This window comes from Dunckerocampus dactyliophorus, chromosome 5, assembly GCF_027744805.1.
Source record: "Dunckerocampus dactyliophorus isolate RoL2022-P2 chromosome 5, RoL_Ddac_1.1, whole genome shotgun sequence".
NCBI lineage: Eukaryota > Metazoa > Chordata > Actinopteri > Syngnathiformes > Syngnathidae > Dunckerocampus > Dunckerocampus dactyliophorus.
The window spans coordinates 12829122-12855711 of NC_072823.1; the positions used below are offsets into that span (position 1 = coordinate 12829122).

The 26590-nt window shown below is 40.4% G+C and overlaps 1 protein-coding gene across 1 annotated transcript; it reads left to right on the forward strand.

The window, feature by feature from the left end:
- Positions 1-3348: 3348 nt before the first annotated feature.
- On the forward strand, positions 3349-26018 carry trhr2 (thyrotropin releasing hormone receptor 2). Its single transcript, XM_054777648.1, has 6 exons — positions 3349-3495; positions 7032-7807; positions 8517-8649; positions 9056-9207; positions 12242-12362; positions 22351-26018. Exons 2-6 carry the CDS (start codon positions 7425-7427, stop codon positions 22942-22944), a joined length of 1383 nt encoding a protein of 460 aa, XP_054633623.1. The 5' UTR covers positions 3349-3495; positions 7032-7424; the 3' UTR covers positions 22945-26018.
- The last annotated feature ends 572 nt before the right edge of the window (positions 26019-26590 follow it).

Genomic DNA, 26590 nt, shown 5'->3' on the forward strand with positions numbered 1-26590 from the left:
TTGACGTCATAAAGACACGCCGTGGAAACGCAAAAAGACCGCGCCGGAAAATCCAATTCAGATTTGTTGATGCTTGGTTTCCGAAAAAGTTAGGTCGTTTTTTAAATTTTATTTTTAAATGGCATAATTGAATTGAGTACTGGTATAAAGTACTGGATGGCAGTTGGCTTTTTTTTCTAAAAAAAGAAATTAAAGATACCAATATTCTGTGAGGCTGAGCTGAGAATAAAGTCAAGTGTTAAACTGACTTATTGTACAGTATGCCGCAGCCATTTTCAAAATAGAATGGATTCTATTCGGTTAAGCAGGTCAACCATATATCAAATGTTACATGTTGCGAATTTATGTAATGTTGCTAATGTTGCTATTTATATAATATTGCTAAATAACAGTCAAAGGAACTCAAAGACCTGTCATTTAATAATATTTCATATAACAGCTACAAAAATGGCAAATGTCACCCAAACAATTAGAGCGTACAGAATGTACAAAACAAGTAATATGTTAGTAGTATACTAAGTGGAACCTTGGTTAGTGTCATTAATCCGTTCCAGAAGGTCCGACTCTAACCGAAACATACTCTAACCGAATCAACTGCTCCCAAAACAAATAATGTAAATCCAATGTATCCGTTCCAGAAAGCCAAAATTGTTCACACAAAACACGTTTTTATAATTTTACAATTACTGTACTCGCAAGTTTTTTTTCGAATTCTACACTATCACTAAATTACCACTAGATAGCAGTAGTACTCTGTTTTTATTTAAACCACAACAAACGAGCTCAAAATCTCAAATCGAAACGTTATATTGAAAACATGGAATGTTATGTTATTCGTCGTTATTGCGCCTGTCACACATTCTATCAAACAAAATGAGGTAAAAAGAATCACTTGCTTTCTAAGAACAGTAAATACCTCTGCAAAACATGTTTTTAAATGTATTCAATATTTAGGTAACCTGTTTATGATTTTAAAGTTGCTGGTACTTTTACATACTTGCACCTATACCAAGCATGTCAGTTAATATTACAAACAATATAAAGTATTATTATACAATATTTTATATTATATTAATATTAAAAACAAAATAATCTCCTGTTGCTTCACTGTTAATTTACTTGATGTGCATAGAGAAATATAAACAACCAAGCGATGACACTAACTTAATGGTTTACATCCATGATCAAGATGAAATCTATTTGAATGGAGTAATCTAAAATTAAAGTAAAAAGGTACTGTCAACTTAAACTGTTAAACTCCCAAATTAATTTGTAGCAGCTGGAGTGAGCGAGGATTAAATACAGACGATCAGCACCGATTAACATGCATGTCATCCTAACATTATCATCATGTAGAGATGGATGCATTGAAAACAATGAATGTATTATAATTCAGTTAATATAGGAAATCATGTGGTAAGAAAATAACACAGGAGCATTATTATTATTATTAATAATAATGTAATACACTTGTTTTATTTGAATGGAAATTAAATCATTAACATAAATTATTTCATCATCATTTCAGTTATAGAAATGCATCATGCTCTTTACCTTATAAAATGTGTTCTGTCACTTGAACTGATTTGTTATAAGCAATAGTGATGGTTTATCATTTAATTCTATATTTCATTGTGTGCATTATTGTGTGCATTTTTTAGTCTGTGGGGAAGTTGCAATCTGTGTAATGTAAAAAGTTTTATTTCAGTTATTACAGTGAACCAGAGGGTAGTTTCCCTTCGCCTTCGGCTGGGGGGACGGGTCCTGACAGCTGTTTGTGCTTATGCGCCAAACAGCAGTTCAGAATACTTGCCCTTTTTGGAGTCGTTAGAGGGAGTACTGGAGAGTGCTCCCTCGAGGGATTCCCTTGAATTCTGCTGGGGGACTTCAACGCTCACGTTGGTAGCGACAGTGAGAACTGGAGAGGTGTGATTGGGAGGAACGGCCCCCCTGATCTGAACCCAAGCAGTGTTTTGTTATTGGACTTCTGTGCTCGTCACAGATTGTCTATAACGAACACCATGTTCAAGCATAAGGGTGTTCATATGTGCACCTGGCACCAGGACACCCTGGGCCGCACTTCACCTGAGTGTCCAAAACATTTGGCCACAAGTCCGACGACACGCCCACAAAGTCGATCATCGAACTGCAGCCCAGGGTGTCCTGGTGCCAGGTGCACATATGAACACCCTTATGCTTGAACATGGTGTTCGTTATAGACAGAGAGGGGCGGAGCTGTCAACCGATCACCACCTGGTGGTGAGTTGGCTCAGATGTTGGGGGAGGATGCCGGTCAGACCTGGCAGGCCTAAACGTACTGTGAAGGTCTGCTGGGAACGGTGGAAAGAATACTTCGAAGACCTCCTCAATCCCACCGACACGTCTTCCAATGAGGAAGCAGTGCCTGGGGACTCCGCGGTGGGCTCTCCGATCTCTGGAGCTGAGGTTGCCGAGGTGGTTAAAAAAACTCCTCGATGGCAGGGCCCCGGGCGTGGATAAGATCCAACCGGAGTTCCTTAAGGCCCTGGATGCTGTGGGCGTGTCTTGGTTGACACAACTCTGCCACGTCGCGTGGACATCAGGGGCGGTGCCTCTGGATTGGCAGACCGGGGTGGTGGTCCCCCTTTTTTATTTTTAACAAACAGTTCGCTCCTCCTCCCCCTCCAAACCGTCCTGCTTGTTTGAGGTTGACGTTCTCCTCCGATTTTGGATCAACATTTGCAATAAAAGTGACTGTTGTAATTATTAGATTCAATTCTGCTTCAGAACCTTCCATTGCCTGTCATCACTCGCCTGTCATTACTCACCACTAATGAATGCTAATGTAAGATGATTGATCAACAGATGGAATCGGAGTCACGGTGTAGTTTGTAGAAGTTATATACAAGTTTCACTTTTGCATCTCCTAGCAACTATGGTGCTTTCATGAACGGCCGAACAAATCTCAACACTTGACGAAAAAAGTGTACAATGTACACATTCATGTACAGTATGCTGTACATTTTGACTGTAATTAAATTATTACCAATTTAAGATGAATGATTTGTTTTTGTGAAAATAATGGTTTATTTTTGGAGGGAAACATTATTTTCAACCCAAAATTTGCTAATTTGAGCTGCCGGGATGTGTGAGGAGCCACTATATCAACATATGAGCAAATCAACAAAAAACATATTTGTCAAATTAAACATAGAAGAGAACTGAAAAAAATCTCATCATGCTCGTGCCGACCCAGCACTGATACTGCCATTGGTATCATAATACCGGTATTTGGATCGATCCGCTCACCCGGAGTGATGACGGATGTTCTTGTGACGAAGCAGGACACCAGCTTATGCAGCAGGTGGACGTCTGAATGTGCTTCATTGGAATGCTGTCGAGCTCCCTCCTGCAAGCAGACACACGAGGGCGAAGAATAAGAGTTTGAATTCTGACGAAAGATGAACTCTTTACAAGGATTTAACATCAAGATGACACGTTTCAGGGACGCACAAGGTAAGTAACTTTTTTTCTGTAATTTGGTTAAAACAAGGGAAGTTCAACATCTTGTACCTGTCCTTCCATTGTTTTGCATTTGACAAAGGTTTGACTGATAAAATGAATAAACGAATGGGAGAACGGAAAGAGAGGAACTAGACGAGTCATCTTGTTATTCTTGTGGTATACAGTACTGCCGTTTCATTGATTCGCTTAGTCTACACATGTGCAGCGTTTGGAAGGTTTTGAAGAGTCTGTATAACATCTGCTTTTTTTCACACAGAATTTGATGTTTGATGCTCTCACAAGGACAGCTTGACATTACACCACACATATTTTCACTGCTTATCTCGCCTCCTGATTTATTTCTACTATGAGTGTATGGCATGGGTGCACAGGTTGAGATGGGTTAAGTTGTTTACAAGTTAAATGACTAAAATGGTTTGCTGCTGTGTCTCATGTGATCATAAATATCAGCAGTGGCAGAGCCAGAAATTTTTCATTGGGGGGACAATAAGTTGATACCTGAAACGTGTAGATAGCCAGTGGGGTGGCCGGAGAGCTCCGCCACGGTTAGTAATTTGATTAAAATGCACTGACCCGACCTGTGGTAAATTCCGGGTGTAATTTCAGTTGCTGGTTTAGTGATAGGGCATCAATGTATAAAGACATCATATGATCAGCTCATAAAGTTAAGACTATGTCATTTTCCAAATTGTTCTTAGCATTAGAGATGGTCAGATTTCTTTGATTCCTCCTCCTTAGTTCCTCGGTAACTACCCTAAATGTATGTGCCTTAGTTCCTCAGTAACTACTGTACTCATTAGTTCCTCATTCGTTGTTCATTCCCACCTCCCCCTCTGGCAGTCACTGAACCAAAAACTCGGACATGGGAGGAGTTCGGAGAAGCCATGGAGAACGAGTTTCGGACGGCTTCGAAGAGATTCTGGACCACCATCCGCCGTCTCAGGAGGGGGAAGCAGTGCACAGTCAACACCGTGTATGGTGGAGATGGTGTGCTGCTGACCTAGACTGCAGATGTTGTGGACTGGTGGAAAGAATACTTCAAAGACCTCCTCAATCCCACCGACACGTCTTCCAATGAGGAAGCAGTGCCTGGGGACTCCGCGGTGGGCTCTCCGATCTCTGGGGCTGAGGTTGCCGAGGTGGTTAAAAAACTCCTTGATGGCAGGGCCCCGGGCGTGGATAAGATCCAACTGGAGTTCCTTATGGCCCTGGATGCTGTGGGCGTGTCTTGGTTGACACAACTCTGCCACGTCGCGTGGACATCATTAGTTCCTCATTTGTTGTTCATTAGTTCCTCAGTAACTAGTCTAAATTTATATGCCTTAGTCATTAGTTCCTCATTAGTTATTCATTAGTTCCTCAGTAGCTACCCTAAATGTATGTGCCTTAGTTCCTCAGTAACTATTGTACTCATTAGTTCCTCATTCGTTGTTCATTAGTTCCTCAGTAACTAGTCTAAATTTATATGCCTTAGTCATTAGTTCTCCATTAGTTCTTCATTAGTTCCTCAGTAACTACCCTAAATGTATGTGCCTTAGTTCCTCAGTAACTACTGTACTCATTAGTTCCTCATTCGTTGTTCATTAGTTCCTCAGTAACTAGTCTAAATTTATATGCCTTTGTCATTAGTTCCTCATTAGTTCTTCATTAGTTCCTCAGCAACTAGTGTATTTTTCTGTATCTTATTGTAAAGTGTGACCTTTTATTTTGTTGCGCTGCAAGGATTTGCTGTGCGCTGAGAACACAAGATCAGTGCGCGATTGCGCATGTGCACAAACGTTGCTTCGGAGTTAATTTGCTGTGGGCATAATTGAAGTGCAAGATCTGACTTACTCCAAAACTCAACATAAATCACACAAGAAAATCACACTCTTGGTGTGTAGTGTGCCTTTTCTGTCAATATGCAAATGAAGAATTCTGATTGCATGAATGTGTAGCAGTATTGAAGCATTGGAACGCTCTCTTCCTCAAAGTCACTTCTTGTCAAAGTTCTTGTCAGCTTATCCTGTTCCTGGACATGGGTGAGCTGGAGGCTATCACATCTGACCTTGAGCTAGTGGTTGGATGAGAATACTGTGGGGTGCCCATATTTTGATGACCAAAAACCAGGACACTCCGCCTCTCCAATGAGATATTCAAATGGTGATACTGGAAATTTACTCAAAGATGCCTTATAAAAGTCATTATAAGTAATGCCAATGTAATTATAAGTGGGATTTATTATAAGTGGGATTAATTATAAGGCATATGTTTACTTTTATACACACAAAGTCATTTAAGTATACTTAAAGCAGCAATACAATGTTTGGCATTCCACACATTAAATTATACTTATTTATGTGGAAATAACGGCATTGTTACGTCATCTGTCGGCAACAAGCCAAAAGCTCTGTCTTTGCCGTCCACACGCATACAGTGAAGGCCGAGTTTTCCAAAATCTTCATCTTGGCTGGTGTGTGGACGACAGCACAAAACATATAGAAAAATATGCGTTTTTAAAATATTTATGTGGACCTAACCTTAGACTATCTGAGACCAATCAGTCACATGGCACATATACTTACTACATACACTTACTACACTTACACCTATGGGCAAGTGAGAGTCTTCAGTTACCTAGTCATGGATGTTTTTTGGACTGTGGGAGTAACTTGGATTACAAAGCACGGTGAGATACTAACCACATGGTGCACCATGCTGCCCATCAATTACGTTAATTGAAACCTTTAAATTGTTCATAGGTACACATGCTTCTCTCTCTGCATGTCAGCCCTGTGATTGACTAGTGATCTGTCCAGGGTGTATTTTGCCACTCACCGAGAGTCAGCTGGTAAAGGCTCTATTTCGTTGTTACCTTGCTCAAGCTAAGTGGCACACGTAATGGAATGATGGATAACAAGCTAGGTAAATACATCACCTTGAATTTTTGATGAGAATGAAATGGAGGTATATGGGAATATCATTGCAAGGAGATAGAAAGATGCAGAAGGTCAGCAATTTGTTTCTTTTTTTATGTATAACACTGATGCAGCCTTCTTAATGGCAGAATATTTGAAATAAATTACTTTTCATTTCATGTCCACCTCAATTTATTAGAGGCAGCCCTCAGGAGGGAACATCCAATATGTGCTTGTGCTCCGTCTGGGAGATGAGCTAGGGGAGCAACGTATGCCTCTTTCACTTTTGCAGTGTTGCACACTGGTTAATTCATTTTCAGCGGGATGCACAACCTCAAAATAAACCTATGATTTGGGAGGTTTAATAAACTGACACTTACCTCAAAGTCTTGTCAGCAGTAACTTTTAGAATTTACTATAATCACAAGGTCCTCTGATGGATGGATTTAGCTCTTTTTAATTTCCACATTCCAAAAGTAAAAAAAAATTCTAAGAATGCATGATGTCATAATGTCTTTTGTCATTATTTTGCTCAACACTTTTGAGGTTGGTCAATTCTAGTAACACTATTGTTCCCTTCTAGTATCAAATGATACTATTCTCTTTCTTCTATTTTCTTTCCATTTATAGGTGACTGATTAGGAGCACGTGGGTGTTCAGAAATCCAGAGACAACCACCCTCAACGTCATATTTGTTACTCTACTCTTATTCTGTGATTCTACATTAGTGTAAAACAGTAGAGTGAGGAAAACAGAAGGAAATGCAAAAGACCACAAAAGAAGGACAGTGCCTCTTTGCTTTTTCAACAAATAAGATAATCAAATCAATGGCAGGCTAAAGCAGATAATGAGTTTGTTGTAATGAATGGAATGCCATTCTTGTAAATCAAGTCGCACAAACTGAGAATCTACCAACAATGCAGGGAAAGGAACATGTCCCTCATCCATTTATTTTAATCAAATGATTCTAAGCTTGGATTAACTCACAACTGGAGAGCTACACAGGACAGCTATACAGTAAACATGACTGACAACGTGAGCTCCAGAGTTGACACCCCAACCAACATTTCCCTTAGCCCTAGTGTTGCCATTTCCCAGTCCCTGGAGTACAAGACGGTGTCAGTGTTTTTGGTACTGCTTGTGTGTGGGGTCGGCATTGTGGGAAACATTATGGTGGTTCTTGTTGTCCTGACTACACGCTACATGAGGACACCTACCAACTGTTACCTGGTGAGCCTGGCTGTAGCTGACCTGACAGTATTGGTAGCAGCTGGACTTCCCAACATCTCAGACAGTCTCACAGGCACCTGGGTGTTTGGACACGCCGGTTGCCTGGGGATCACCTACTTGCAATACCTGGGCATCAATGTGTCATCCTGCTCCATCACCGCCTTCACTGTTGAAAGGTGAGGATGGACAAACACGACTGAAACACTTCCACATCACCTAGGGCGTACATGCACTCGGTCAGTGGTTCTCAACTGGTTTGGCTGTGGGACACACCATCAACCCTGACAGACGGCGACTCAAAACATTTTCAATTCAGAGTTCTCAAATACGTTATATTTAGTGACAAGACAGTGCAGTTTGAATTTGAGGTTGTGCGAAATAACACACAAGAGTAATTCACATTTCAGGAACAATACTTTTTATCCACAAATTCAAAAATGATTGAAAAAAAATGAAAATCTATTTACGTAACACTAGTTTCTTTAATAGTAGCAGAAAATTTGAATCACACTTTAACCATGTTGTTATAAGCAATGAGGGGTTCAAAGACACCAAGTCATTTAAGTTGAATTCACATGTTTTGAGTGTATTTTCTGGGATTTTCGAGCATACTTAAATGCAGCAAATTGTGCTTTCACATTAAGAGTTACAAAGTCAGTGATAGGAATATCCACTTATTGTTAACAATGATCATTTGTGTTTGTGTTGTGGTTTCGTTTGTGTGTTCAGATTGGACATCACAAATTTGAACAATTTTGTATGCATGGATGACAGTGGGTGGTAATACAAGTTACGACCTAAACGTCAGCAGCAGCAGATTTTTTGGACGTGAGAGACTGTGTCTAAAAATAGTGCGTATTCCTTGTTTTTTTCATCCATGTGCAGGTACATTGCTATATGCCATCCAATGAAGGCTCAGACTGTGTGCACAGTGTCCAGGGCTAAGAAGATTATTACTGGGGTTTGGATATTCACCTGTGTGTACTGCATCTTATGGTTTTTCCTTGTGGATATTCAGGTAAGAGCCATGCATTTCACCATCAGTGTTGCAAGTCCGTTATTAACTAGCTAAGGGAAACAACAAAAAAAACAACCTTTAAGTACTAATGGAAATGTAAAATGGGCAAAGGACAAGTGTAGGGGCTTGAGTGAAATAATAGATGAGTACGGCTACATTATGTTTTCAAAATGTGATGCACTCTGAGCATACTTAGCTGTGCTCCAATCAATAGTGGTAACCTTTACTAGGCATGCAATGTTAAACAGATCCCTTTTTGTACAAAAGCTGCCTCCACAATCATGTTAAAAGCTTTTTAAGAGCCCTGTGCCATTTCTGAGAACAGCATCATTATGAGCATGATAAAAAAACCCAATGTAAATGTGTCTTAAAGTCTATGTTATTTTTCCAATACATTTGTTATCAGGTGAGCCTGGATGGACATGTTCAGTGTGGGTACAAGGTGAAGCGGGAGCTCTACCTGCCCATCTACCTCATCGACTTTGCCATTTTCTACGTCATCCCATTGCTTCTAGCTATCGTCCTCTATGGGCTGATAGCGCGGATTCTCTACCTTGGGTAACTACCGTTTCAACGTTTTATGACTATACTAGTGGCCCTCTGTTAAAAATGTGCATAACTCATATTGATTTAATCAGTGTCTGTCCGTCTTTCTATGCGTGTTCATGTATCTTTTTTGTAGCGAAGAAGAATTTGTCATTACTACATATACTGTATATACAGACCGTAATTTCCCGTGTATAAGGCACACCTACTAAATTTAGAGAGAAAAATATTTGTACATATACAGTATAAGCCGCACCGTACTATAAGCCACGCATGTCTACTTCATAAAATGGCATAATGTGGCGCAACTTGAGTCTGTGAGGGCCGAGTAGCTCTTTATTTGACAGGAGCCAATCATGGACTATGAAAAAATTCACGACGAGCTTGTCACCCGTTGGAAATCTCAATAACAGTGTGACTCACGTTGTGAACTTACAAAGGACACTAAGCTCATCACACAGCAACTTAACACTCAAAAGATAGCAAAGAAATATACAATATAATATACAATGTTCCCTCGAGCTAACACGGTTCACCTTTCGCGGACTCGCTGTTTTTTTTGTGCAATTTTAGTGCTTTTTTTTTTTACAGCATATGAATGCGCATTGTTCTGCATCCTGATTGGCTGAGAGATAACCCGGGGACTGTGTTCTGCGTCCTTATTGGCTAAGGGAGAACCCGCCCGTTGTCGTCTGCGTCCTGATTGGCTGTAGACCATTGCCAATCTTCTCTTTAGCACCGAACTGCCGTGTTTCCTGCTGTCTGATTGCTAGCAAACAGCTTGCAGAGACTCTGTATGTTTTCTCCCCGACAAAACCCACAATGTCGATGAAACGTTCTAAACGTTCTGCACGTTCTGGACTTGTGGACATGCTGAAAGATGGTAGACATTACGCGACTGTAGGGCGCCATTATGGAATACTGTAAATGAATCTTCAGTTGGAGGAAGAGGAGGAGGAAGAAGGTACAGCAACAATATGTTTTAACAAGGATACAGAAACGCTTCAGCAGAGCGTTGCCATGATCAAGAGGCACGGTCAGAGGAGTGAAACACACGTGGCTCACTTAATAATTTCTTGTGTACAACCTCGTGGATCGAGCATTAAAATTCAAATGAAGGTTTGAACTTGGAGTGTTAAAACAAGAGAGACACGTGAGAAATGTTGATGCCTGTCTGAGAAAAGTGTATAAAGTGTATGGTGAGGGGTTTTACAACCTTAAAACATATATAATAATTGTAAAAAAAAATAAAGTTGGCTACTTTGTGGATTTCACTTATTGTGGGCTATTTTGGAAACCTATCCCTTGCGATAAACGAGGGAACACTGTATAATACAATAACAGTATAATATACACTACTGGTCAAAAGTTTTAGAACACCCCAATTTTTCCCAGTAATTTATTGAAATGCAAGTCGTTCAAGTCCAGTGAATAGCTTGAAATGGTACAAAGCTAAGTGGTGAAGTGCCAGAGGTTAAAAAAAAGGAAAGGTTACCCACAACTGAAAAATAATGTGTATTTCAGAATTATACAAAAAGGCCTGTTTCAGGGGCCACAAAATGGGTCAACAATTTAAAGCTGTTCTACAGAAATGGAGGTTGATCAAGCCTTGGCAGTTGGTGCAACTAATTCCTGCAGGTGCTCCAAGTTCTGGAGTGCTTACTACCGCCTCTGTCTGCATAAAAACAGTGTTCGAAACACACTGTGGTACCATACCCTGGTGAACATCAGTTGAACAGCATTGTGCTGGACAGAAATTTGTTGCTACCAAATGGCAAGAAAAAAGGGACTTAACAGACAGACCATCTTCCATCCATACAGCATTTTTCTATGCCGCTGATCCTCATTAGGGTCATGGGGGCATGCTGCAGTGTATCCTAGCTGACTTCGGGCGAGAGGCGGGGTGCACCCTAGACTGGTCGCCAGCCAATCGCAGGGCACATATAGACAAACAACCATTCACACTCACATTCATCTAGAGTCGCCAATTAACCTAACATGCATGTTTTTGGAATGAGGGAGGAAACCGGAGTACGTGGAGAAATCCCACGATCAGACCATCTTAACACTTAAAAATGTAGGTTTTTCCTCCAGAGAAATTGGAGCGTTGTAAAACTTTTGACAGGTAGTGTACAATAAGAGGATCCTCTGGCCCCCTCTGGTGGACAGAGGCAGCTGAATGAATCAGCTTTGAAATGCTTTGAATGAAAGGCTTTGCTGGGAAGAAATGCATTATGGGAAGAAGTTAAAATGTTTTTTAATTTTAAACTCTTCTTGGCACTTATATTTCTTAGCTAGTTTTTGAGTGTTAATTTGCTGTGTAATGATTTTAGCATTCTTTGTAAGATGGCACTGAGAGTCAGACTGTTATACTGAGTAATAACCTCCTGTGATTTCCAGCGGGTTGGCAAACACGTCGTGAGTTCACTTTATACTTGTAGCTTGTGATTGGCTCCTGCCAAAGAAAGAGCTACCGTTTCCCCACAGGCTCACGGGCGGCACAGTACTTGATTAGTACTCCGATTAGTCGTAGTTCTGAAGTAAAGGAGACATCACAATATTAGAAGATAGCCATAAATTAGTCACACCGCTGTATAAGCCGCAGGGTTCAAAGTTTAAGAAAAAACTAGCAGCTTATACATGTACACATATTGACACATTGACATAATTTAATTAGCCGTAGGCCTACAGTATGTCAGACAACATACTGAGGTTTGGTGCAAAGGAAAAGGAAAACGGTGGCTAATATTCTGTGCATTAACCCGTGAAGTAGAATAACACTTGGAAAAGTATAGTACTATGACAGATTGGTATTTGTAGATCGTACGAAGCTTTTCTGACAATTTAAGGGGAATGTTTTGTTTCTTCGTTTAGTATGAATTAGTAAAATTAATAGCAGAAATCTTGCTTTATTCTGTAAACATGATGCCATTTGATTTGTAGCTCTTTAAATGTATATACATTCAAACAAAACAAAAAAAAGGCCAACTGAAAAGTCTTTCCTTCTCTTGTATAAGTGCTCTAAAATGTTCATGTCTTCCTCCAGACCTCTGCCAAACCAACCAGACACCTGTACCACATTGCGTCGAAGCTGTCGAGAAGTCTCAGAAGTCGAAACAAGGGCTCGCCCACGCCGTCCAAAGGGTGCCCTCTCCTCCAGGAAACAGGTTTGTGCCTCTCAATTTTGTGCTCAGCAAAGCTGAATGAGCCAAGCAAGTACAAGCAAGCATCATCTTGCAGGTGGTAGAAATCAATGGTCTGTTTTCAACAGACTTCATTTGCCTCCACTCTGTACATTGTCAACAAGAAGAATTGGGGCACATACTGGTGTTAGTCCGTCAATTGGCACTTCGGTAGTAAAGTGCAACCAACATTGTTCCGTCGTGAGTGAAAATACGTTGCCTTTATTGGAGCTTGGCATCTACTTACCGAAGTTTATCTCACATTGGCGCCCGTATAATTCAAACCCAGGCTGTTCCAAATGGTTATATTTGTTACTAGTCATATGTTTCTTCAGACATACAGTCATGGAAAAAATGATTAGACCACCCTTGTTTCTTCAGTTTCTTGTTCATTTTAATGCCTGATACAACTAAAGATACCTATGTTTGGACAAATATAACAATAACAAACAAAATAGCACATTAGAGGTAAATGTTTTGGCAGTACAATGCTAGAGCTATTCACGTAAGAAGTGAAGTGATTTTGGTTATTATCAAGAAAACCATGGAAGTTGCTACATATCAGCTCTTAAATTAAACTCTTATGAGCTATATTTGTTATCATCATTATATTTGTCCAAACAAATGTACCTTCAGTTGTACCAGGCATTAAAATGGATCAATAAACTGAAGAAACAAGGGTGGTCTAATCATTTTTTTCCATGACTGTACAGTATACCCCTAAGCAAAAAATTAACGCCGGGGGAAAATGACAAGTATTCACATTTTGCGGCAGTGGATTGTAACCAGATGAAGTGAACCCAGCATCAAAATGCACAAAGAAGAAACAGGAGCAAGAGAGAAAAATCAGACAGTGTGAGAATTTATTGAAAACTGGATTTACGGCAAATTTTCCAAGGTAACAAGAGACAAGTTGCTAATTACCAAAATAAACAAACCCGATGAAAGGGTTACAAAATGCTTGTAAGGTATACTGTGTATGTGTGTAAGTGATCTGTAAGACTTGATTTAATTATTTTTTAATGATCTGTGTGAAGTTGGTGATTGATGCAAACATCCAGTGGTGGCATACAGGGAAATAATCTGTCAGCCTTGTTCACTGTAGTTTTCTCAAAAGCACTGCTTTTAGTTAGTTTTCCAACTAACTTTGTATCACCAGCCAAATTAGAAGCAAGCAGACAGAAAAAAACACCCACAGTGACTGAAGCAACAATAAAGGGTTTGTATGTTCTCTATAAGGCAGCATTATGGATTATCCTAACTGACATTTTTTATAGCACAGTTAGTGAGTGAAGTGTACTTTTATAGTTATTTCCCCATATCGCCACACAATAAGATAGATATGGTAATACCAGAGCGCAATAGCGAGTATGGAGTGATTTTTGGTCCAGAAAAAATGTTGCTTTTTTTCAGTTTTGAGGTATTTCTTGCCACGTTATGTTGTATATCTTTAATGTGAGATTTCCAGTTCATATTATCATCTATTATGACACCTAGAAATGTATTTTTGTTCACCCTGTCGTTGTCCACATGGTCAATTTGTTTTTGCGCATACGTATCTTTTTTGCAATTACCAAATGGAATTATTTTGGTTTTACTAATGTTCGGGGATAGTCTGTTTTTAGTTAATTCATCTGACTTTTTTTGTTATCTCTTTTGTGGTATCTCCAGAGCAGAATGTGGTAGTATTGTCTGCAAATAATACTAGCTTTAGGTCTTTTGTGACTGTACAGATGTCATTTATATGTAGATTGAACAGTTTTGGTCCCAGTATTGACCGCTGGGGTACGCCGCATGATATATTTAAGCTCGCCGATGTATATTTTCTTAGCTTCACATATTGCCTCCCGTTTGCTGGCCTAGACCAGGAACCAAGGAATAAACACAACTCAAAGTCCAACCTGTCACACAGAGCGTGACAGAATGAGTCTTATTTTAGCAGAGCATCCCATGCATTTCTGGCAGTGTAAACAACTGTCTCATTGTTTTTCTGCAGGTGCTGTCCACTATTCATTTCTGTCAAAACATTCACTCTTTTTTTCTGCCGCACAATTGCTCCGATAATACAAGCTGACAGTGCTATTATAACAATATCATGCCTCAACTCTGCTAATAATGCCACTGACGTTGATAAATATGTCAGGCTATTCTGTTGCCAGGTCCTACAGATTCACTGTGTGAAGCTACTTTATGTTTGACATCCAGGAACGTTTTTTCTACATTTTAATGGTCTGCATTTAAAATGTATCAACTAGTATTCAAAATAAAGTCATCTATATTCACAGTGCAACAATAGGAGTCAGTCAAATATACTTGTACAAAAGAGCTGAGTTATAGTAGACTGGTGTTCCAAATAGAAACACTTGAACTGAAGACACAGAAATACTCCCAAATTGTACTAGTGAACTACACTGTATTAGTAATATGTCACCATCTGTCTTCTTAGCGATTAAATATTCAGCAAATGAAGCTTGAAAAGGAAAAGGCCTTGTGTTGTCAATGGCAACAACTTGTTAGATAATGTCACTCTCATCTAACTGCTTAGCAACTGTCAAGTGTCATCATATTATGACATTTCCAAGCTGAAATGACAACATTTACAGTGCAAGCGTGCATAAAATGTCTTCCTCTGTTTATTGACGTGATAGATGACTCATTCATTATGAAAAACTTGCCACATTGTTCTCAATGTAATTTCAATCTACAAGCTGTAAAAATCTGTTTTAAAAGAGGGCGGTCCTGGGCCCAGTTTACACCCAAAGTTCGGCATGTTGGGTTTGTGTGAGCGCCCAGGCAGTCTTGGTAGTCTAAGGGCCCGACATAATACATGCATTCGCACATGAACGCACAAAACATAGCATAACAAGAATGCGGGAGTTTATTCATCATAACTGACAATTCAAAATATATAAAGAATATACAAAGAGTCAAAATGACTCAAAAGAACGCTCGCTCACCCGCCACTACATTCATGTGCTTAAAACTGCTGTATGTCACCGATAGGCGGCTGCCTAGAGGGCGCTAACTTCTCTACATCCCACCCTCTTCCTGCTTTGAGCGCGTAATGTACGCCCTATGTAACACAGTAAGAATTATTTACAAGTCATCCAATCCAATCCAATCCAATCCACTTTATTTATATAGCACATTTTATAAACACTGTTTCCAAAGTGCTGCACAGACTAGCAAAACCATAAATAATAAGTAAATAAAGGAATGTAAATGTAAATAATAAGTAAAAATTACGACAATAAAAACTAAAAGATCAAATAGAAACAAAGAAACGTACTACAATAAAATATTTAAAACAAGAAATCGAAACAATAAAAGCCAAAAGTCCAAGAAGTAGGTAAAAAATAAATAAGTAAATTTAATTTAAAAAACTAAAATAAATAAAACCAATAAAAACTTAAAAAATAATAAAAGACACAGAGGACCACACGACTCACGCCGAGTTAAAAGCCAGAGAATAAAAGTGGGTTTTAAGACGAGACTTAAAGCTTTCAATTGTGGGGGCCGTTTTTACATGAGGGGGGAGAGTGTTCCACAGCTTTGGGCCGACTACAGAAAAGGCCCGGTCTCCCCTGGTCTTAAGTCTGGTCTTAGGCACCACCAGTTGGAACTGGCCTTCAGACCTCAATGTGCGCGCTGGAGCGTAAATTTGGATGAGGTCCGAGATGTACTGAGGGGCCAGCCCATTCAAAGCCTTAAAAACAAACAATAAAATCTTAAAATGAATTCTAAAACGCACAGGCAACCAGTGCAGGGAAGCTAAAATTGGGGTAATATGCTCCCTCTTTTTGGTTGCTGTTAAAAGCCGTGCTGCAGAGTTCTGGACTAACTGTAAGCGAGAGAGTAATTTATGGCTTAATCCAAAGTAAATGGCATTACAGTAGTCCAGACGTGATGAGATAAAAGCGTGCATGGCTTATTCGAAATGTTGCAATGATAAAAATGATTTGACTTTGGATAAAAGCCGAAGATGATAAAAACAAGATTTTACAACGACATTGATTTGTTTATTAAGTTTAAAATCACTATCAATGATGACGCCAAGGCTGGTGGCTGTGGGACTGACATGGTTTTTCATGGGACAGAAGTCCAAGTGGGGGTCATTATTATTAAGGATGATAACTTCTGTCTTCCCCTCATTGAGCTTTAAAAAATTTTGAGCCAACCAGACCTTGACGTCACTAAAGCACTCCAGAAGGGGAGTCAGGGGGGCATGGTCATTTCTTGTGATTGGTAAATAGATCTGGCAGTCATCTGCATAAAAGTGATAGGAGATGCCATGCTTTCTAAAAATTGTGCTAAATGGGATTAGGTACAGAACAAATAGGATGGGCCCCAGGATTGATCCCTGGGGGACTCCACATTCAAGGGGGGTAGTAGATGATGTGAAGTCACCAAGTCCCACAGTAAGGCATCTCCTGACAAGTATGACCTAAACCAATCAAGGGCAGTCCCCCTGACACCCACACAGTTTTCCAAGCGAGATAAAAGAGTAGTATGGTCCACTGTGTCAAAGGCAGCAGTCAGGTCTAAAAGCACTAAAATGGCTGAACCACCAGTATCAGTCATTAAAAACAGGTCATTAAAAACCTTTAAAAGTGCAGACTCAGTGCTAGTCATCAAATTCTTGATTTGTTTAAGACACACCAGAGGCCTTCTGTACGACAAAGCAGAATTTCTTCTCATTCAGAGGTAACTTAGCGGCTTAACTGTGGATAAGCAGCCCTAGTTGACTTTGTTGATGGGGAGAGACTCCCCACCCCTCACCCCCATTAGACCATGCGTTCATCAAATGCCTAAAAGTGACCAGAAGACTTAAATCCAAATCATATCGTCCTCAGTAATCCAGTAGGTTCAGGCTTTGAGTGCTTACGTTTCCAAGCAAATGATTCTACTGTATTCTGGTTGAATTCTCAGTCTTTGTGTCCATATCTGAGCATGGGTCTCACTGTGCCCGAGGTCTGAGATTTAAAAGATTATAATCTCCTGTAATTGAGGGCCTCCATCTAAGAACAGAAGATTTGCATTTGCATGCGATTTTGGCTTTACAAAGAAGTACGCTTAATACTACTGATGATTCTACCCCTCAGTTCTTCAACAGACACTCCATGCTCTTTCATTCATGTCGTGATAGGCCAGCGTAATCTGCTAAAATATTGATAAACTTGTGTGCTGAGGAATTGCACTTTTATGAATGAAGATTAAAGATGGGCAGTTTCTTAACGGTTTTAATCTTTGACAGTTTCCACTGAATGTGTTCTTCTAAAGTGCATCTTGAGAAGTGATGAGGTCATTGCTGCTTGTGGCTATTTGATAACACAGCAGGTTGAATGTATTTCACATTTTGTTTCAGGGCCAGAGCGATTCTTCAATTCCTGATCTTATAAAAATCTTTTTTTTTTTTTTTTATTGAACTCGAGTAGTCGGCCATCACATAATTAAAGTGTTTGATGTGCCCATTTGAATCGAAATCCAGAGATTTAATTAGAACACTTCCCTTTTTGTTAAATCAAGCATACATATTTACTTTCTACCTGCCGGTGCAGTTGCCTTACCACAAGAACTGGACTTGCATTATATCAGACCACATCTCCTTGCAAAATAGTGCTAGGTTTTGCCATTTTTCCTGCATTGGTGATGCCTGAAAAGGAAGCCACGCATTTGGTTTAAAAGTCATGGCACAACAAAGATGGGGTGAAGGCTCTTTCACAACAGAAAATGATGGCTAGAGCACTGAGGCAAGGAAGAGTGGGAGGTTAAAGGTGTGCAGTATTATTAGAGACTGGTAACACTAATCACTGGAGGCTGACACACTGACTTTTTTCCCCACCTTTGGATTGCGGGGGTTCAGTCATGTCTGAGCTGTTGCCATGGTCACTGTGGTGGTGTGGCAGGGTTGGGAGAGGCAAGCTGAGGGGATGTTTACACACAAACACACACAGCCCTTGGACATTAAATTGAATGGGCGATTGTGTGTCGAGGGGACCTCTTTTGCAATTGCATTCGACGCTTTTCAATTATTGTAATCTGTGATGTTTAGAAGGTCTGGCAACTCAACTCACCTATATGTTACTAACACCAGTGTTGTGAGTAACAGCGTTACAAACGACATTGTTGTTTTCTAGTAACGGTTAATCTAATTCATGACTATTCCAAAAGTTACGTTGTTAATATGTGCATTTCTTCCACCCCGGGCCTTGAAAAAATCTCTGAGCTCTGCAAAGAGATCCACAACAAGGAAGCTGAAGAGCCACGGGTTGCTGACCCCTGGGCTAGCATATGTTACCAATAGTGGTTTAAAAGAACTGAATGCACAAAAAATGTATATTTTTTTTACAGTGACAAATTAAACTGCCCTGTGATTGGCTGGCGACCAGTCCAGGGTGTACCCCGTCCGAAGTGTACCCCGCCTCTCGCCCAAAGTCAGCTGGGATAGGTTCCAAGATACCCCCACGGCCCCAATGAAGCGGCATAGAAAATGGATGGATGGATGGCCGAATTAAACTGCATAAACGTTGTCATAAACTTTCGGTCGGCCCAGATAAATAACTGCGGTTCATGGCAGTCACTCACGGCTATGTCGTATTGACATGCATATCATAATGCGCACACACACACAAAAGCAGCAAAGGTGATGAACAATTTACATTCATGTTGTTACGCTATACTTGCAATGATCGCTAACATTAGTGGCTAAACTTTGCCACATCACTGACATGACGGAGGATATACCGGACTCGGCGATCCAGTTGGAATCATTTGCTGCTTACCGGGGAGATCGGACTTTAGCGTCTGGTAAACACAGAGGTGGCGGTGTCTGTGTTTACGTAAACAAACGGTGGTGCACAGACGTACAGACGATGGAAAAGCACTGCTCGCAGGACATTGAGCTGCTGATGGTGAAATGCAGACCTTTTTATTTGCCTCGTGAGTTTAGCGCTGTGTATTTAACTGCTGTTTACATCCCACCACGAGCTAACACTGCTAATGCACTAGGCCTCCTGCATGACATCATTGATAAACACGAGACCAAACACCCAGACGCTGTATTCATTATATCTGGCGATTTCAACCACTGTAACCTCAGGACTGTCCTCCCCAAATATTACCAGCATGTGAGCTTTCCCACAAGGGAAAATAACATCCTGGACCAAGTCTACTGCAACATGAAAGGTGCTTTGAAGGCTGTTCCAAGACCCCACTTTGGTAAGGCTGACCACATCTCTATATTCCTTTATCCAACATACAGACAACTTCTTAAAAAAGCTCCCCCTGTACGTACAGCAGTTAAAGTGTGGAATGAAGAAACTGATCAAGTACTTCAGGACTGCTTTGGCTGCACAAACTGGGATGTGTTTAAAACTGCAGCGGGGAGGGAAGATTGTACTGTTGATTTGGATGAATATGCTTCTGCTGTTACTGGCTACATTAGCACATGTATAGAGACTGTTACCACCACCAAGTATTACAGAAAATACCCTAACCAAAAACAGTGGATGAACTGTGATGTAAGGGCTAAGCTACGTGCTCGTTCGACTGCATTTGTCATGGGCACCGCTGATGACTACAAAAAGGCCAGATATGACCTGAGGAGGTCCATACGGGAGGCCAAAAGACAGTACAGACAGAAGCTGGAGGGCTACTATTCCACCTCAGACCCTCGGCGCATGTGGGCGGGGCTCCAGCACATCACAGACTATCGACAGCAGAGTAGCGTAGCCACGTCCAGCCATACCACACTTCCAGATGAGCTGAACGAGTTCTATGCCCGCTTTGACACCCAAACTCCTGATGAGCAGAGAGGGTGGCTGAACCTGGGGAGCACACAGGACTCACCTCTCATGGTGACATCAGCTGATGTGCGCAGGGTTCTAAACAAAACAAACCCACGAAAAGCAGCAGGGCCAGACAACATCTCAGGACGTGCACTTCGGGTTTGCTCATCAGAGCTAGCTGATGTGCTTGCTGACATATTTAACCTGTCGCTTGCACAAGCATCTGTACCGACCTGCTTTAAGTCCACCACCATAGTGCCCGTACCCAAGAAGAGCAACGTGACCTGCTTGAATGACTATCGCCCTATAGCACTCACTCCTATTGTTATGAAGTGCTTTGAAAGAATAGTCATGACCCACATCAAAAAGAGCATCCCGGCGGCAACTGTGGACCCTCTACAGTTTGCATATCGCCAGAACCGGTCCACGGATGATGCAGTCAACACTGCCATCCACACAGCCCTTTCTCACCTACAGGGCCAGGACACATACGTCAGAATGCTATTTATAGACTATAGCTCTGCTTTTAATACAGTCTGCCCCCACAAACTCACAAATAAGCTCCTCACACTTGGCCTGTCTCCCTCCCTCTGTAACTGGGTGTTTAACTTTCTCACAGGCAGGCCCCAGTCAGTCAGAGTCCACAACCGCACATCCAGCTCAAGAATTGTGAGCACTGGGACCCCACAGGGGTGTGTGCTGAGTCCACTCCTCTACACGCTCTTCACCTACGATTGCGTGGCCTCCCAGAACAACACCAGCATCATTAAATTTGCGGATGACACTACAGTCATCGGACTGATCACTGGTGGTGTTGAAACATCATACAGAAGAGAGGTGGCGGACCTCATAGCTTGGTGTCGTGATAACAATCTCCTTCTCAATACAGATAAGACTAAAGAGATGATCATTGACCCAAGAACAAGGGAAAAGGAGCTGCATAGACCCCTGTTTATTGATGAGACTGAGGTGGAGAGGGTGAAAACCTTCAAGTTCCTTGGCACACACATCAGCGAGGACCTCACCTGGTCTCACAACACCCAACAAATTATGAAGAAGTCCCAAAGGAGACTGTACTTCCTGAGAAGACTGAGGAAATTTGGCATGTCCACCACAATCCTGAGTTGCTTCTACAGATGCACTATCGAAAGTGTCCTTACCGCCTCCATCACTGTTTGGTACGGTAACTGTACAACACGTGATAGGAAGGCACTCCAGCGGGTGATCAAGACCTCACAGAACATTGTTGGGGCAGCCCTCCCCTCACTGCAAGACATTTATAAATCTAGAGCCCTACGAAGAACACACAACCTCATCAAGGACAGCACACATCCACAACACTCATTATTCACACTCCTACCGTCAGGCAGACGCTACAGGAGTTTGAAGTCCAGGACCACAAGGCTGTCAAACAGCTTTTACCCACAGGCCATCAGGCTTATCAACGAAGCACTCGCACACGCCGCACGCAACACACGCACACACTCATAGCACTTTATTTATTTATTTATTTATTTGTATTATTTGCTTGTATTAATGTCTCTTCTGTTGTTGTTGCTTAATTTATTGGTATATATGTTTATGTGTTTATGTTTCTTATGTTCTTATTCTTTCTTGTGTTTCCTTTCTTTTCTTGGGAGAATGAACAGAATAAGATTTTCATTGCATGGTATAACTGCTGTTTTACCATGCACATGACAATAAAACTCTTGAATCTTGAATCTTGAATCTTGAATTACCTGCTGACAACAAATAATGTGTTATGTCTGCATAGCTTACGTACTCAAAGCAGGAAGAAGCGGGATATTATGCTTGCAGTATGTTGGCGCCCTATTGTCAGCTGCATACAGTCCCTTTGACTATCAAATAGTCACAACCGTTTATTTGTCTGTTTTATGTTAATAATAGAAATGACCTTTTTTACACGCGGTCCATCCATCCAAGCTACCGCCGTCATATTTCTGATATACAGAAACCTCCAAGGTCAAACACTAACCATTGTGAGACACCGGTCAATGTCACATTTTCATAGATTGTGAAACCATTTTTCTCATAATAAATAAAAAAACAAAAAATGTGGATTGACTGTTTATGGTCCTAATTTATTATTCAAGCAAATTAATTAAAGGCCCATGAATTTTGTAATAAAGTGAAGTAATAATGAGGCTTCTCTTTTCTTCTTCCAGGTGACAAAGATGCTAGCAGTCGTGGTGATCCTATTTGCTCTGCTGTGGATGCCATACCGATCATTAGTTTTAATCAACTCTTTTGTGTCCACACCCTATCTCGATGCCTGGTTTTTGTTGTTTTGTCGGACGTGCATTTATGCCAACAGTGCAATCAACCCAGTCATCTACAATGCCATGTCTCAGAAGTTCCGCTCAGCATTTCGTGGGTTGTATCACTGCAAGCAGCAAGAAGGAACACAGAGGATATTGTCAGCAATTCCGGCAGGCTTCAGCACAGTCCGTGACCAACGTACCTCGCTGTCTAATATCAGCGGAACCAATGAAGAAGTCAAAAGAGCCATTCCAAATACTATAACAAATGTTAACTCAAGATGCAAACAAAATGGTAAAGGTCATCAAGAGGCGAAGATATTAAATGGCAACAAAGAAGCCAATTTTAGCAGATCGGCTGCTTTTGCTGGTAGTTTAGAGGTGAGTTCGGTTGACACATCTCTACTAAATGATATAAAGGTGGATCATTCTCCATCCAAAGATGACGCAGATCGTTTTCCAGACCCATGTATAGCAAAAAGTCAACTGGACATTATGTAAATACACAAATATGTAATGATTTTTATGAATTTGGGCGATTTCATGTGCAAAACGAAAAATAAATGTGTAAGCGCTACTTATTTTTAAATATTGTAGGGAAATCTAAAATGAAAGCAGTCTATTTTAAGTAATAGTAGTCTCTAGGGATGAGCCGGATGCTCGTTTTAGACGAGTGTCCGTTACGGATAATGCATTTGTACAGAGTACGAGCCTCAAACGACTGCAGCTGGTCGTTATCCGTGATCGTGATGAAAAAAAATCCTCATTGGGTAACTACTTATGTATTCACTCTTCACACTCTGTGATTGGCCAGTCACACAGCGACCGCCCCTCCCTAGACAGCCAGAGAGAGGAGCCATGCGTCTCACTCTTTCACACACAGACACAAAACAGACAGTGTGCTTGGCTCGACTCCAGCTCATGTTCTCTATTTTCTATTTTGGTTTGTATGATATTTAAAGTTAGTTGGTCGACTTGTTTCGTTACGTACGCGGTACATGTGACAAGACGGAGCGTCGGTCGCTGCCAGTGTTTGGGGTTTTTTTCCGTCTGCTTGCTTCTAATTTGGCTGGTGATATAAAGTCGGTTGGAAAACTCTGCTCGTAGTCCTGAACGCGGGGCTTTTGAGGAAACTACAGTGAACAAGGCTGACAGATTGTTTCCCTGTTTGCCACCACTGGATGTTTGCATGAATCACCGACTTCACACAGATCATTGAAAAATAATTAAATAATGAAGTCTTAAAGATAACTTACACACATACACAGGACACAAATAGCTGAATAATAAACAATAAATATAGCAACTTCTGATCAATTCATGTCAATTTCAGACATTAAAATAATGTACTGATTTAAGCCCCACCTATTTCCAGTTAAACCACGCCCACTTCCGGTTTATGCCACACCCACTCAGAGTACAGATGCGGATACGACCATGGGTGAAAAGATACAGATACACATAGTGGTGTACTCGCTCATCCTTAGTAGTCTCCCCCTTATAGTGCTAAGATGTTTTTTCACACATTATTGTTTTTATTTAGATCTTAGAATATTTGAAGTGACATAAGACTTTTTCCAGCGAAGTGCTGATCTGCTCAGCATAATTTCTCTAGATTTCAAAGAATTACAATAAAGTCACCCCTCGTTTATCACGGTTAATTGGTTCCAGGCCTGACAGCGATAAATGAATTTCTGTGATAATGGATGACATAATAATACATTTAATATTTTCATAGGTAGAGCATAGAAAACTGTTTACGATGTTCAAAATATGGTTTTTAACATTATTAGAGCCCTGTAGACATGAAATAACGCCCATGTAGTCACCTCTACACTCCTTTTACTTCTTGTTTACAAAATGTTGCTCAACTCGAGACGGCCGCTAGCTAGCGAGCAAACCAGTTAGCGAATTTATTTCCTCTAAACTTAGGAAGCCAAAAACCTTTTACTCAGTTATTTTCTGTGTTCTGCATGGACTTTGTGAATAAATTCATTGTCTATGGTTAGATCTGGAAATAATCAAATCCTTTTTGAGTAATGCACTTTTACTAGATTTTTATCTTTCACAAATGTTAGACTTAAATTGGAGCACAAGTTTATGTATTTGTTGTACGTTTTATTGGTTTTGCTTTCTCCAAAAGATTACCACAAGTGCTGTGATAATATTGAGGTAGTTGGCAACAACAGAGCAACAGCAGGACGTTTTATGTCTGTTTTACTTGAATCAACAATTGCTGTTACGAGGCGATCAAGCCAGTGTGACTGGGGACCCGTGAGGGATATTATCACAGTGAACTATAAATTACACATAGTAAAACAGTCAATACATCCCTGTGGGGTTTTCATCATGTTTAAAACAAAACCAACATCGAAAGACATGTTGTTGTTTTTTAAAATCCCTGCTGCTAAAGGCTGACAAAATCAACTGTCACCAGTTGTTGGGATGGGGGTTCTAAAGCCTGGCCCAGCCGAGTGGTACCCAGTGAAGGTTACAGTTTTGTCCTGTGCGAAAACTTTGTATTGCAAACACTTGAGCTACCAAGACTGCATAAAATTGTGTCAAATATCTGTGAATGATCTTAAATTGTTGGGTATGTTTTTGCATGATAATAGTCAATATAATCACTTGCCAAAACTTTTGACTGCAGTTTAGCAATCCTTATGAAGTTGTGACATCAAGTTCACAGGAGCAGAAATGTTTAAATGTGTCAAAACAATCTAAGCAGTATTTTAGTACTAAAAGTAAAGTTAAAAAAAAAAAAAATGTTCTTTTTTGACTGTACTTTGACTGACTGTTGATATTGTACTATTACACCTGTGAGTGTCATATGGCTGATAGAACGAAATGTGTGTTTGCCGAAAAAAGCGACGTGATGCTTTTGTACAGCAATGACGTATTAATGGTCATGTTAAATGTAAAAAAAAAAGTAAAACTGCTAATTGCTGACGTTTGATTGTAACTTTGTCTAGCTGCTACTTTTTTCTGTTGACTGTCTACTGATGTTTGGCATGCAGTTATTGTATTTCACAAATGTATTTTTTGACAGTTGGTCACTGCTTTGCAAGTTTTGATTGAGTTTCAGCCTTTTTTTGTCAAACTACTGACCGTTAAAATTAAGTAATTTGAAGGAAAGTGGAAAAAAATGTTTCGAATATGAAACGTTGACATTTTTGACATCAGATTTGCAGAATGAAATGTAATGAAATGACATCCCCAATACTGCAGTCAGTACATGCTGTGAATGTTTTATAGTTAGTGGAATATATACCGTTTTATTCCTACTTTTTGTAGTTTGAAGTGTTATTTTCATGGTGTGAATGTCAATGTCATAAGAGATGATATTTACGAAGAAAATTAGTTTAAGATCTGTTATTACTCAGCCCTGGAAAGCTGCTTTGTTGTACCGTGCTTTCAGAATATGATCATATATTTCGATGTTTGGGTTTTAAATTTTCTTTTTTTTTTTTTTATCTTTGAGTTCTTGATTGTTGTTTGGTTCTTGGTTCTCTCCTGGTGTCTGTAAAGTACAGTGACTTATTTTTTATCATGAAATAATCATGAGTGTCAATAAATAGTTTACAAAGCATATCTTGGTCACAGCACATTTCTAAACAGTTGCATACTTCTTAAAAAATTAAACAAAAAAAGGTTTACTATAGTAGGGATGTGGTCCGCCCTCCACAGAACAATCCCCCCGCCCGTATGGACCGGTGGTTTACTATACATTTTTTTGAGTGTGGGCACGGGCCGCCCGGAGGGCTTTTGCCAGCCTGGACAGGCAGCCTCCCTGCGACGTAATCCCATTTCCCACAGTGTACATATTTCAAGTCATGGACAGTCTAAAAGCAGACGAAAAGGCGAGGCATTTGGCGACAGAGTATAAGGCAAACCCAGTCATTGTGGCCCTCCACATCCTTGCACTGGACTGACAATATATGGATAAAAAGGTGAGTATGTATTGAGGCCACTTTATTCCTGCTTTTGAAATCTGTTAGAGTTATCTGTCTGCTTAAGTTGCTAGCTCCATTGCCATGTTTATATACACCACCACCACCACCCCCACGGAAAAAAAGAGATTTTTAATGTGAATGTTCTCTCATTTCCTGAGCTAGATAGTCCTTGGGGGGATGATTATTACTAGTTT

What these genes read in the sequence shown, in the direction of transcription:
- trhr2 (XM_054777648.1), top strand. Translation starts at nt 7,425, where the DNA reads ATGACTGACAACGTGAGCTCCAGAGTTGACACCCCAACCAACATTTCC. An exon ending in TTTTCCTTGTGGATATTCAG is followed by an intron (nt 8,650 to 9,055) that starts GTAAGAGCCATG and finishes ATTTGTTATCAG; the next exon opens with GTGAGCCTGGATGGACATGT. An exon ending in CCCTCTCCTCCAGGAAACAG is followed by an intron (nt 12,363 to 22,350) that starts GTTTGTGCCTCT and finishes TTCTTCTTCCAG; the next exon opens with GTGACAAAGATGCTAGCAGT.